Raw genomic sequence first — 14702 nt, forward strand, 5'->3', positions numbered from 1 at the left:
TCTTAAATAATGGTATAAAAACATCGATTATTCATGTGTATGCTTCCACACCAATAAACATGAGTAGAAATCAGAGTAGTATGAGTAGTATGATAGGACGGGTTGTGTGACTTTTTTTGTTACATCTATATATAGACGATGCATTAAAATATATTTATTTATAAATCATTAAAAAATTAACATTAATTTTAAAATAATTTATTTTTTATCTTTTATAAAAGAAGCTATATATAGATGATGTCAGATATTCCGCGATTAATTAAACATTGTTTAAATCCTGAATGGGTTAAACTTCAATTTAAAAATGAAGATTGTGAATTATTAAATGAATATGAAAGCCAAAATAAGCTAATGAGGTATAAATATAATGATAAAGAATATTTAATTTCATGGAATCAATGGAGTCATAATCAAAGACCTCATAAACGAGAAGAAGAAATTGAAAATAATGAAATGGAAATCATTGATGACATTAAAGAGGATGGAATTCCTAAATTTTGTAGAAAAACCTTTAGAACTAAGTTAGGAGCATATAAACGTAGAGTATTAAATCCTGAATATCTTAAACATCAATTTAAAAAGGAAGACTGTGAATTATTAAACGCTAATGAATATGAAAATGCTAAATCAAAACTGAGATATAAATATATTGGAAGTGATGAAGGGTGTAAAGATAAAGATAAAGTTTATTCAGTTTCATATAATAACTGGCACACGTTAGGGATAAGAAAACATTTAGGAGATTATGGGAAATGTTCCGAATTCTTCAAATCTAGTATGTACGAGAGAGTAAAAGAAATTAGAAATAATTATTTTCATGAATAAAAGATTCACTGTTGCATGCTAAGTTCGGTCAACGATAGAAATTGAGTGGAAATTAATCGTCGAGGAAGTACGATTATGTAAAGTAAAAAAATGTTGTGGGATTTTTAATATTATATATTATTTTATAATAAAATTTTTTTGAGTCATTTTAAGAAGCACATATAATTTTTTGAATTTAAAAATTAAAGTAGTGTCAAACGAATTTATCACTTAATTTAGTACTCAGATTTCTTAAAATTAATGAAAAAAAGGTTTTCTGAGAACTTTTGAGAATGGTTTTCAAATTCCATTATTGAAAATATATAGGTATTGTATGAAATTCAAACTCTATATTTATTAAAATTCTAAATTTTTAATAAAATAACTTTTCAGAGGAATATGATTTTGAATGGTTGATTAATAAGTATAAAAATGTCTACGATTTTAAGGAGGGAATTGTTCCTTATGAGGTATACATCATAACGATATACCTCATAAGGAACAATTCCCTCTTGATAGCTGGGAAACTTTCTCTGAATAACTTATCATTTGGAGAAAGTTCCCCAGCTATCTATTAGGAACTAAAGGCTATGAGGCACTAATATATAATCAGTGCCTCATAGCCTTTAGTTCCCTACTAAAAGTGAGAAAACTTGTTCGCAACGCGAAATGATTGCGAACAAGTTTTCTCACTTCAGCGAGGGAATTGTTCCTTATGAGGTATACATCATAACTATATACCTCATAAGGAACAATTCCCTCTTGATATCCTGGATATTTTTGAATATATTTTTTTAATTAAAGTTCTCAAAAGTATTATCAAAAGTGATTTTTTAAAAATATCTCCAATTAATTAACTAATTAAAAGTATTATATTTTTAAAATTAAATAGTTTTTCAATTTTTTTGAAGGAATTGAGATACTTCCCACGACAATAAAATTGAGAGGTTTACATTATGACTGATCTTAGCATGCAACATCACTACCATAATGAAATAAAAAATAAAAAAATTTTTAAAAAATAAACTTTAGAAATTCATGTCTTACGAAAAATTAAAACTTAGTTATGTTTATTATTTTATTTTTTTATTTTGTATGAAATGAGCGTCAAAACTAACAATGTTAAAAAATTAGGATTCACAAACGAGGAAATAAAGGATATATTAGAGGAGGTGGGTTATGAAGTTGATAAATATTATTTAAGAAATTGTAAAAAATTCGCGGAGTTATTAAATGATTTAGATTATGATGGAAAAATGAATAAAGATGATGTTATAAATTTCTTATATCCCACATCTGAAGAAGAAAAACCTAAAGAACCTGATGTTTTCCCTGAATATTATGAAGAACGGATTAAAGATGATGAATACAATGAAATTGAAAGACTGAAAAAATAAGAGATGAAATAGATGAAAAAATTAAGGAATTAAGAGAAGTTGAAAAATATAATGAAAATGAAGTAGAGGGCTTAATGAATATCCCAGCTTCAGAATCAGAAGTTCAGAAATCTCATGAAGAAAGATATAAAAATTATGTCTCAGAATCAACACAAAATTTATTAGATGGTGAAATAGACGAAACACTTTCAGAAGAAGGTACTAAATTTATTCGTAAACATAAGTTACAATTTATTGATAATGAAGAATACCCCTGTATCCTACTTTCACCACCTTTAGATTCCGAAAAATTCAAAAAAGCTCTTAAAAACGTGACATATGCAACTAATACGATTAAGAAAAGAAGATCATGATATTTACACAAATTATTATTTAAATAAATGCACGGGTGTTGATAAAGTTTTTGATTTATTAGATAAAATATCAAAAGAAACCATTGGAACCTATAAAATTTTGTGTGATTGTGGTTTCATTATTGAAGATACCAATAATGTTTCATATGAAAGAACAGCACCGAAGGAAGACGAGGTTGAAAGGTCTATACCATTCGTTATTAAGAATATAAAAGATATGAAAACGTATAAGCATTATATTTATTCATTTATTTCAGAAAAAATGGAAGCAACCCATAAAACATCTTCTCATCATTTTATAGCTATTCATACATTCCTTTTCAAAGTTGTGAAATTAAATAAGACAGGAATTAGATTTAATGTATCGGGGTATGCATTCTTGAGTAAATTAAAATGTATTCGTCACGTCGCGGATGATAAAAATTTATGTGTTCTTAATTCATTTTATGGGCTTTAAAAAATAAACTTTATTTTTATTTATTTTTTAATTTTTTATTCTTACATAAATGAACAAAAACGGAACAGCTAAAATGAATGATAATCAAATTAGAGCAGAAGGTAGAAGGTTATTTAAACGCTTCTATAACATTCCTGATGGTGTTAATCCTAAAACTCGTAGAAGCTATTTAAATGAAGCAATAGATGCATATGATGGGTTTGATATTTCATCAGAAAGTGAGAGATTAGCGAGAATGTTAAATGTTAATATTGATTTCTATTATTGTGATCCTCAACCAGAAGACGTGGACATAAATAAGGTAGACTTTCCATTAGTGGAATCAATAACGATAGATCCAGAATTTGAAACAGTAAATATTTTATTAACACAGAGTCCATGTGGAAAACTTCACGCTGACAGAATAACAGACGTTGAAGCACTCACCGGCTATAAAGTTTGTCCATATTGTAAAGAAGAAGTTTATTCTATCCATGATGATCCAGAAAGGAAAAACCAAAGAAGATTTTTAAAGCATTGTGAGAAATGTAAAGAAAATAATGGAAGATTAATTCAAGACGTTCAGTTGCAAAAGACACAGCAACCATATGCACCACATATTACGAAACAGAAGATATATCAGTGGTTATTAGCTCACAATTTGCAGAAATATTATAAACCAACAAGATATTATATTACTTTTGACTTTGAAACATTAGAGACTAAAGAAGAATTACAACTTTCTGAGTGTGCAACTTTGAACGCTTACTTAAAACCATTCATGGTATCATCAACGGTTAAATTAAACGATAAAACATATACGAGGAATTTTTGCTTAACTTCGAGTGATTCTTTTATTTCTGATTGGATTGAGTTTTTATTTTCAACCTGTTCATTAGTTGTTGAATCAAATATTGAACAATATGAAGAATTAATGAAGCCGCAAACGGTGGGGACTTTGTCTCATACATTAAATGAAAAACAGAAGGAAGCATTTAAAGAACTTCTAGATGAGGAATTCAATAAAGTGAATATCATAGGTTTTAATTCGGGAAAGTTTGATTTGAATTTAATTCTTCGTGATTTAAACACTGCAAAATGGAAAATAAAATCAATGCTGGGTTCATCTTCACAATTTAAGCAAATCATTGTAAAGAAAACAAACGTTCCATATGAATTGAGATTTATTGACATCAGAAATTATATAGCGGGTGGGACATTAGACCAATTCACTCAAGATTTCGGAAACAATAAATCACGTGTTAAATCCTTTTTCCCTTATCAATTCATCACGTGGGAAAATTACGAAGAAGAATTATATAAAGAGGAACCATTCACGAAAGATTCATTTTATTCAGCATTAACCCAAGAAACTATATCAGATAGTGATTATCAAATATATCTCAATGATGCTAAAAACTTTAAGAATAGATTAGAATATTTTATTCATTATTGCAATAAAGATGTTGAAATTATGATTGACCCAATTGATAAAATTATTGAAGAAACATTTGTTTATAAAATTGACACGCTTCATAATCTTTCTTTATCATCGAACGCTTCAATGATTCGTTACGCTTTAGCATATAAAGACTTTAATCCTAATGAAAAATATCCTGAGGAAGAGATAGAATCAAGTTTTGAATTAACGAAAAAGTATTGGAAATATAAAATTGAATCATATAAGAAACAAGATGAAAAAGCAGAAAGGGATACTAAAAATAATGTTTCAATGGATGATTTTCAATACTATCACGATTTAATCCTTTCATCTAAATGCAAAATGTGTGGTAAAGCGTTTACATATGCAAATAAACCAACATTGGATAGAATCGATAATGAAAAACCACATACCAAAGAAAATTGTCAGTTAATGTGTTGTTATTGCAATGTCGTAAAATCAAATAAAGATGAAGATGTTCAACGTTTAAGAATCAATTTAAGAAATTATGCATTAAAAAATAATTTACCAATGACTTTAGATTCAGTTGAAGCTTATCACATTCTCCGTAATGGAATTACTGGTGGTCTATCAAATGTTCAACATCGTGTTAATCTTAAAGGAATCACGCACATTAATAAACTTTCATATAGTCCAGAAACTAAAACTGTATCAAATGAGGACACTTCCAACATCATGACTCATTTCGTTGGTGTTGATTTTAATTCATTATATCCTTCATCATTTTCATCTAATCCTCATGATTTCATTCAATATACTGACCATAAAATGTATATGCCGGGAAGATTGAATGGTGTTATCATTTGTGATACAGCAACAAAGAAAGCAAAAGCATTGGGAATAATTAAGAAGAAAAATACTTTATTCGTGGCTGAAGTAAAGGGTCACATTGATGAAAAATACATTAATGATTACATAAACTTTTTACCGATAATAAGAAACTTAGATATTATCACAGATGAAAAAACAATTGGCAGTTTTATGTATAATTACATGAAATCAAACAATCTACCGGTTGACCAGAAACAGAGGAAATTAACTCAGTTAGCATCAACATACAACCAATATCAACCATTTTCTTCTTATTATCTTTGGTATCTAATAGACAGATTTCATTTTATCATTGATGACATTCAATCAATTTTAACATTTACTAAAAACACTTGTTTTAATGAATTTGCGAACAAATTTATGAACGAAAGACAAAAGGCTGAATTAGAAGGAAATAAAGGAAAAAGTTTATTTTGCAAGATTTCACTTAATGGATCATATGGTTACGATGCAATGAATACGCAAAATTACGCAAAGACTAAAATAATGAATGCACAGAAGGCACGCGTTGCATGTATGTCAAATAAGTTTAAAAACATAAGAGAAATAGGTGAAGATACATATCAAGTGATGCTTAAAGATAGATTTTATAGATGTGATACATGTTTACAAGAGGCATTTTTTACTTTAGATAACGCAAAATACTGGTATTTAGTTTTCATTTATGATTTTATGTATAAATGCATGAATGTTAATCGTTTTCATTTCATTGAAGGTGATACTGATTCATCTTATTGGGCAATCGCTGGCGACCCAAATCTTCCTAACACTCAAGCATTTCAAGCACTTGTTACCGATAAACAATTTTATGATAAAAACATTTTCAAATTCGCACCTTTTGATTTCTTCTGTTTTGATGAGAAATTTAAACCCAAATTAAAGAATAAAGCTGAAGAAAAAGCACATGAGAAAAAAATTATTGGGTTTAGCAATTGAGAAACAAGGTGATAACATGGTTGCTTTATGTCCTAAGTGTTATACATCATTCAACGGTTCAATTGATGGGGGTGATTTTAAAAAGATTGCACAAAAAATGAAAGGTGTTGGTTTACGACAAAATAAACAATTAACACCTAAAAATTATTCGGATATAATAAATGATAAAGTGATATTTGATGGTCAGAATATTAATTTACAACTTGAAAATGGGTCAATGACTCGCTTAACAATTGGTAAGACTGCATTAACAGGGGCACACACTAAGGCTGTATGTTGTGAAAATGGATGTTGTATGCCATTTATTTAATACAATTTAAAATTTTATTTTTAATAAAATGCCACAGAAGAGACAAAAGGAACCGTAAATAATGGTTTTGATACTATGATTCAAAGAGGTGGGCACCCTTAAACATTTATTTTATTTTTATATAAATGGATAACACAGATTTAAAAATTTTAATTGATGATTTAGTACTTAATCAAAATTTTCCTACTTATTATGAATTAAAATCATATCTCCAAAAACATGATAACTATATAACGGGTGATGATATGGATTATTATTATCCGTATTATAAAAATGAAATTTTGAAATATCATGATAAAATAATTTCTAAAATTAAAGACAAAATTAAAAATAATGAATATACAAAGGGAAAAACTAATCACAACTTAAACAGTTGAAAGATTTCAAAAAATAAAGTATTAACAGAAGAAGTATTGTATGATGAATTATATAAATTATATAATCATGAGCGCAAAAAACAAAGGTGCAAAACGCCCAGGTCCTTCAGACCATAAATGATGCACAAGCTTTAATTTATGATTCATTAGTTAAACCATATTCAGCCCGACTTTTAAATGAAGATCAACTTTTGGAATTCATCCTTCAACATAAACTCGAAGCGGGAAAGTATATCAAACCTTTATATACAGCATATTTAAAACAAATGAATAGAATACATCCAGAATTAATGAAGGGGGGAATGGAATCCAAAATCAAAGCAGATAAAATTAAACACTTGCAACACCAAAACCTCCAACGACAGTACCACCCCCTCCTTCAGTTTAATCCTCTCATCATTCACTTTATTATACCCATTTCAAACATTAAAAGAGCAAAAAGATTTTAAAAAGGATTTCAAGATATTAAATAAAACCAATTGACCCGAAAATTCAACCGTTAAAGAAAAATTTAGTCGCCCTTCATTTGCTCCATATCCATATTCATACGAAATCGATCATCTGAATATTCAAAAAGAAACGTTACTTATTTATTTGCCATTAACATTAACACTAGATATTTATATTGCATTCCAGTGAAAGGGAAAACAGAACAGGAAACAAGAAGAGCTATACATATACTTACTAGATCATGAAAGAGTAAGATAATATCAGGGGTGATGGTGATAAAGGATTTCAGGCGGCTATGGCTCATTATTTCCACAAATTAATTTTTTCTTTTCAACCTCTCCATATACGTTTCATAATAAAATAGTTGATGCGGTAATGAGACTCTTAGAGATGCGTTAGGGGTTAACGGTCAGATATACTGGGATGGAAATCATGAGCCCATCATACAACAGTTAGTATATTATTACAATAATACATGGCATAGAACTATAAACATGAAACCGGGGAAATGAAAAATGATATTTCAAAGAATGGAATATATTAGAAAGCAAATGAAAGGTTGAATGATGTTAAACGTGAACAAATTAATTCGGGCTCATGAATTTTAAACAAGGGGATAAAGTTTTGATTCATCTCGATTATGGAAAAACTGATAAATCAATGACAAAAAGAAGACGAAGATTTGACACAATAGCTGAATTTGTTAGATATATTAACGGCAATGCATTAGTTGAAGTTGACAATAAATTAATAGAAATTCCGATTTATTTTATTACTCCATTATATTTAAATAATATTTAATTTTTTTATTTCGTAAGAAATGGGTGACAACAAAGCAGCCAAGAGTCCTGATTCAATTAAGAGTCAGAGTCCAGACGATGAATATAAAAAGAAACTAAACAGAATTAAATCAAAAATATGCTATTACAAAAAGAAGCCGCAATGTGGTGGGGCTGATGCCCATAAAACTAAAGTAATTGAAAACGATAAAGAGAGGAAAGAAATAATCGAAAAATTAGAAACTTACCGTTCAATCCTTAAACTGGGTGAAGCAAAAATAAAAGAATTTAATAGAATAAATAAATTGATTGGAAGAGATGAATTTAATAAAGATGAATTTTTAAACTCTATCCAAATTTAATTTTTATTCCTCTTCGACAACATCTCTTCGAGACGCCAAACCCTTCTGGGTTCTTCTTTCCATCATTACTGCATAACCGCATCTTCTCGGTTTTCGTGGTTTGTTGTTTTTAATTCGTTCTTGCATCATTTTTATCATTTCCTCCCTTGTTATGATTCGTGGTAAATTTTGAGCTTGTGGGGTATCCATTTATATAAAAATAAAATTTTGTTATCAGTTATTTTATCGTTAATGGTTTCAGGTTATTCAATAACGAATTATTTTTGAATAACTGATGGTGTCACTACGTCACCATGTGTCACCAGGTTATTTAACTTCTCTTAAAATTACTGACAACATGACATTTTGACAACAGGTACGAAAGGAGGAAGGCATTTATGAATTATTTTTGAATAACTGAAGGTGTCACCACGTCACCATGTGTCACCTGGTTAATTAACTTCTCTTAAAAAGTGTGACAACATGACATTTTGACATCACAGCAGGGGGAGGGTATTTATGAATTATTTTTGAATAACTGATGGTGTCACTACGTCACCATGTGTCACCTGGTTAATTAACTTCTCTTAAAAAGTGTGACAACATGACATTTTGACATCACAGCAGGGGGAGGGTATTTATGAATTATTTTTGAATAACTGATGGTGTCACTACGTCACCATGTGTCACCTGGTTAATTAACTTCTCTTAAAAAGTGTGACAACATGACATTTTGACATCACAGCAGGATTAATGCAAAAATAAATTCAAATCATACTTTATAAAGCATCATTTACAGGTATTTCATCGTCAGTAAATGAATCCTCATTATCGTTTGGTTCAACCTGTTTATATAATCCTTTCATTTCTTCTTTCAAAACATAACACCATGTTTGTTTACCATCTATTCTTCTCTGTTTCCTTTCACATTTATCTTTAATGCTCATTTGAAAGTTTTTGTCTTTCATGTCTGATGGTTTGCAGAATAGAGCATTTTTACACGTCATACCTGCACACAATTCATCATAATGTGTATTTATCCATTCATCTAAAGGATTTGTTGATAATTCTATTAAATCTTGTTTGGCTTCAGTCATCGGTATGATTCGTACATTAAATGATGAAAGGTCATATTGCATAAAATACGTCAGTAAATTATCATAAAATTCCTTTGTGCATGAATTCATCAAATTCTTGAAGTAATCAAATTGACCCTTGAATTTACCATTAACTCTTAAAACTACATATCTTCTGTCTCCAACTTCAATTTTGACAGGGTAGACGTTATTAGTTACCAAAATGAAATTGGCAACATTCTGAGCAGTTCTTCTGGGTTGATTCTTTTCATTAATTCTAATCTCATTATCCGTAATAATTGATTTCAAAGCGTTGAAGTTTGCGAGTCTGTCTTCACCTACATTCTTGAGTTCATTAAGTACAAGAAACATTTTATTCTCAACTACTGAATTGAAATTACCCGTTAGCTCACTTATTTCAGTAATGTTTTTACATGAATAACCGGCGAGAAGTTCAGAAATAATATCTGTAAATCTGTTTTTACCTGTTCCCTGAAGTCCTTTCAAAATAATTGCTGTTTCATTCTTGATTCCAGGATGTTGAATCATTGATGCAATCCAGCGAGAAGGTATTTATACACTTCATCGTTATTATCACAAATGGCTTCTTTAATGAAATTCATAAACATCTCAATTTTTGAGTAATCTGGTTTTTCGAGAACGTTGTATTTATAACCCTGAAACGTTGAGAAAACATCTGGGAATCAGATTTAAAGCAAACACCCTTAACGGTTAATGAGGATAATTGATTTAGTAGTACATCCCATGCTGTTATGGTTTTACCTTCTTCTTTAAATAATTTAATCATTTTGAGTGACTCTTTCATGTTTGATTGAAGAACGAATGATATTTGATTCATTTTATCGTGGATATTATAGTCCTTTTGAATGAAATATTTGTTTCCACAATCTACAAAACGGATTACACGTGATAAATCCTCAATTACTTCAGAACTGTTTTTATACTGATGATTTTCAGCCTTGCGTCTAATATCTGTTATCAAAAACGAGTCATCAAGTTTTATATCAAATGTTATTTTTGGCTTACGTAATAAAGGTAAAACGTATTCATCATAATATTCCTTTTTGATATAGTTTTAGAATCTTCACTAAAACAAATGGAGAAGTCATTAAATGAGCATATCTACTACGTGCTTTTTCAAAATTACTTTTTGCATTTTCAGTTAAGCTGCAGAAGTTATAAACGTTATCGTATGCTTCATTAATCAAATGATTAGGTAACGAATTAATAGCTTGAAACAGTGTGAATAATGTTATTTCTTTTTCTAAATTCATGTTTCCACCGTCATTATGTACTTCAAAATCACAGATGCCATCAACTATGCTCTGGGCAAGTTTATCGTCAATGTTTAAATCTTTGTTTTCATTCATGATAGTCTTTATTTCTTCATTCTTCTGTTCAACTCTTACCTTAATATTCAAATCATTTAATATATCATTCACTGTTCTAGTTAATGTTGAATCGTAACTTCCACGAATGAATGAGTATGTATTGATTGGTTCTGTTGCATTCTTGCGAACTCTTGAATCAGCCATAACTACTAATGAACGTTTTGAATCATCAATAGAAGTCATTATATCAATATCATAATCATTGCAGGAATAACATTTAATCATTCTGTTCGAAACTGAATAGAAGAAATTAGTGTTGCAATAAATGTGAAGACCTCCTGAAGCGGTTTTAACGATAACATCTTTATCCGAAAGTTTTGATAAAATGTCTTTTCTAACTGTTTCTTTAAGTTCATCATTGTACGATTTATTGATATCAACATCTATAATCGTTAAATTTGAAATTTTATTTATTAATAAAGCCATACCAGTTTTCCTTCCTCTTCCTCCATCGTGTTTGAGGTAGTTATGTAAATCAATCTTGTTTTCACCAATTCTTTCGTTGAGGGTTTTAGTTTCTGCCACAACTAATTCCTCAGCTAATGAATCAATAACTTTTTCATCAGAAACGATATAGTTGCTGTTGTTGTTTGTTGCTGTCATTTATATAGGAATAAAAAATAAAAATAATTTTAAAACTAACTTTATTTTTGGGCTGCATCAAATTTCCAGGACTGTTGTCAAAATGTCATGTTGTCTCATTTTTTCAGAGAAGTTAATTAACCTGGTGACATGGTGACGTAGTGACACCCTCAGTTCTTCAAAAATAATTAATTATTGAATAACCTGAAAAACATTAACGATAAAATTTATTTTTGGTCGTTTATGACAAAAATAAATGGTTCATTTACTCACAATATTTTTTTACAAAACGACCCCAAACTTTTAACTTCTTTTCTGCAGTTTCTAATGCTATCTTAGCGAGTTCATATTCTCTAAATTCTCTCTTTAAATCTTCTTGTTCCCATTGGTCTAGTTCGTATGGAGAATTCTATAACCATAATATTATCTCACGTTATGTTCTAATTGTTTTTCACACATTTTTTCTAACTTCTTCTTCAAACAAATGTTAGCATTCTCTACTGTATCTTCGAGTTCTTCTTCATCTAATTTCTCATGAACTTTCTTGTCTATGGAGTCCATAATTTTCCAACTGCTATGCAATATTTTGGAGAAGCCCACATTGCTATATAGTTTATAAGTCTTGGTCTACATACGTTCCTCTAACTTGTTTGATTTCATCAGGAATTCCTGCATGAATTTTGTATAAAAAGCAACAGTCCGATTCCGGCGGTTGCTATATTTTCACAAAATGCCTTATAATACCCTTCCCAGGACTTATTTTCCAACAACTTTCTAAAGTCTTTCCTAAACTGCTGACACATATTTGTTGCATTAATGTAACCATCCTTGTCTCTACGTAAGACTTCAATACCGTTATAAGTGCCTTTTGTGAATGTTTCACCATTAGATTTGTTCGTAAATGATTTTGCTTCGACTGACATTTCTGTTCTTACATACAAAATAAAAAATGAAACCGATTTTAAAACTAACTTTATTTTTGGGCTGCATCAAATTTCCAGGACTGTTGTCAAAATGTCATGTTGTCTCATTTTTTCAGAGAAGTTAATTAACCTGGTGACATGGTGACGTAGTGACACCCTCAGTTCTTCAAAAATAATTAATTATTGAATAACCTGAAAAACATTAACGCAAACATTAACGTAAACATTATTTCTGCAGTTCATCCATTACTTCATTACCCAATTAATTACAGACATAAAATATATTTAGTTCATTCGGTAAGCCTTGACCCAAAGGTCTGGGCTCAAGCACATTCAATGAACGCGGTACCATGCGAATACAGTCACAAATGGTGGCATGTAATCTTTACCCGAGCCTGTTGGATTTGTTGTGAAAGTGTGTGAATGATTTCCTGCGGTTCCACAGAAAATACCCGTGCTTGAATCTACTGGGTCAGTTGAAATATCAGATCTATTCATTCCCTGTCTATTCGAACCCGCTGCAAGATTTGTATAACCTCTTTTTGTTATTGAATGTGAATGATTACCTGTTGTGTTTGTAGTTCCTGTATGAGTGTGCGGTGGAAGGTTTGCTTCTTTAATTTTCTTCGAACCCCCTGTTTGCTTTGAATATCTAGCACAGTATAAGAATTTATCTACAATCTGCTTCCACGTACCAAAACCTAAAACTGTTGCTGGATTTGTTGAGTTCATTGACGTATAAATAGAACCAACAGGATATAATGTTTGAAGAATTTCATTTTTCATGCTTGTAATCACATCATTTACTTCCGACTTCTTTGCATAATTTTCATCAACATAAGTTTTATCTGCTTTAAGATCTAAACATCCTGAAACCCATCCCGTATCGGCTTTAACTTTAAAAGTCTCCAATGTCCATTCATGATACCATTCAACCTTTTCTTTAATTTCATTATCTTTTTCATCAACATAAACCAAATTTGCCTTCTTATTTAACTCACTATCCACATATTCCTTATCCACCCTCTTCATTATGTCATTTAGGAAACCTTCTATGAATTCCTCATTTAAATTAAATCTTCCAATCTTCAAAACTTTAGGAAATGCATTTAATGCGTAATATCTCTGTTCTTCTGGTGGAATTGATGTTATATCATCCGTTATTCCTTTAATTTTTGAATTCATAAATAAAATTTCTTTTATATTTGATATCACTGCACCACCTTTGCAAACGAATTCGAAATGTTCATTTTTCAATACTATCTCCAAATCTCCATATTTCAACCTTTGCGTTTGTTCTGCCGTCTTTGAATTATATGCATATATGGCGTATGTAATGGTCTGAAGGACCTGGGCGCTTTGCGCCTTAAGTTGCTGTTGTTTAATCATTTATTATGATTTAAAAATAAATATTTAATCCGTTATCTCATCGGCTATTTTCTCTATTTGAAATTGCCATAATATTTCATTCATAAATTCTAAATCACAATCAAATAGGTCAGTTATTCTAAATTTAATATTTGATAAATCTTTTGAATGAAGAATAAATGAATTCCCAGATAATTGAAACGGATATGATAAAGAAAATGTGTTTAAGTTGATGGATAAAATGTTTTGTATTGATGGGTAAGAGTTAGGGTCTAATGTTTGATGTGAAAATCTCATTGGGGTATTAACTTTATCACATTTGATTAAAATGAAATTGGAACCGTGTCAGAATACAAAACATCCCCAACATCTTTTTCAAAATTTAATATCCCCAACAATGAACGAAGATGAGGAGTACAAAATTTAATTTTCAGCGGGAATTTAATAAGGTTATTTATTTCATCAAGTTCAAAAAGTTTATCAGGTTTTGATTTAAAATTTTCTTCATACCATACGATAAATGATTCATTTAAATAACTTAAAATCATGTTAATATCCCATTTTGCTATCACATTATTTATATACATATCATACGTTTTTTCAAGGTCATCTTTAATAAATGATATATAATCTGAAGGGTCTAAAAGAATGGGATTAAATTTACCACTCACAGAAACGAGAGTAACATTATAGATTCCGCTAACTGTTAAATTTAATTCACAGCTATTATTCGAAATAATATTGATAATTGACATTTTTATTACGATTAAAAATATGGTAAAGCGTTATTTTCCAGTGATAAATAAAACTAGAATAAGATTACCTCAAGAATTCATAAATTCAACGAATAAGAAATTCATTCATG

The 14702-nt window shown here is 29.6% G+C and overlaps 3 protein-coding genes and 1 pseudogene across 4 annotated transcripts, besides 1 other annotated feature; 2 read left to right on the forward strand and 2 right to left on the reverse strand.

Moving 5' to 3' along the window:
• The first annotated feature begins 1783 nt into the window (after window positions 1-1783).
• Window positions 1784-14702: part of a mobile genetic element that runs on past the window's edge.
• On the forward strand, window positions 4723-5567 carry TVAGG3_0938980 (DNA/RNA polymerase superfamily; the record flags this gene model as incomplete). Its single annotated transcript, XM_051252840.1, has 1 exon — window positions 4723-5567. A coding segment is annotated over one exon (845 nt), but the record flags the coding sequence as incomplete, so codon positions are not given.
• TVAGG3_0938990 (uncharacterized protein) lies at window positions 8177-8497 on the forward strand (the record flags this gene model as incomplete). The annotated part of the gene is made up of 1 exon (XM_001325757.1): window positions 8177-8497. The coding sequence occupies one exon, from the start codon at window positions 8177-8179 to the stop codon at window positions 8495-8497; it is 321 nt and encodes a 106-aa protein (XP_001325792.1).
• On the reverse strand, window positions 9256-11567 carry TVAGG3_0939000 (annotated as a pseudogene). Its single transcript has one exon. A coding segment is annotated over exon 1 (2312 nt).
• Window positions 12803-13654, reverse strand: TVAGG3_0939010 (phage tail repeat-like family; the record flags this gene model as incomplete). Its single annotated transcript, XM_051252841.1, has 1 exon — window positions 12803-13654. The coding sequence occupies one exon, from the start codon at window positions 13652-13654 to the stop codon at window positions 12803-12805; it is 852 nt and encodes a 283-aa protein (XP_051078415.1).

This window comes from Trichomonas vaginalis, chromosome I, assembly GCF_026262505.1.
Source record: "Trichomonas vaginalis G3 chromosome I, whole genome shotgun sequence".
NCBI lineage: Eukaryota > Parabasalia > Trichomonadida > Trichomonadidae > Trichomonas > Trichomonas vaginalis.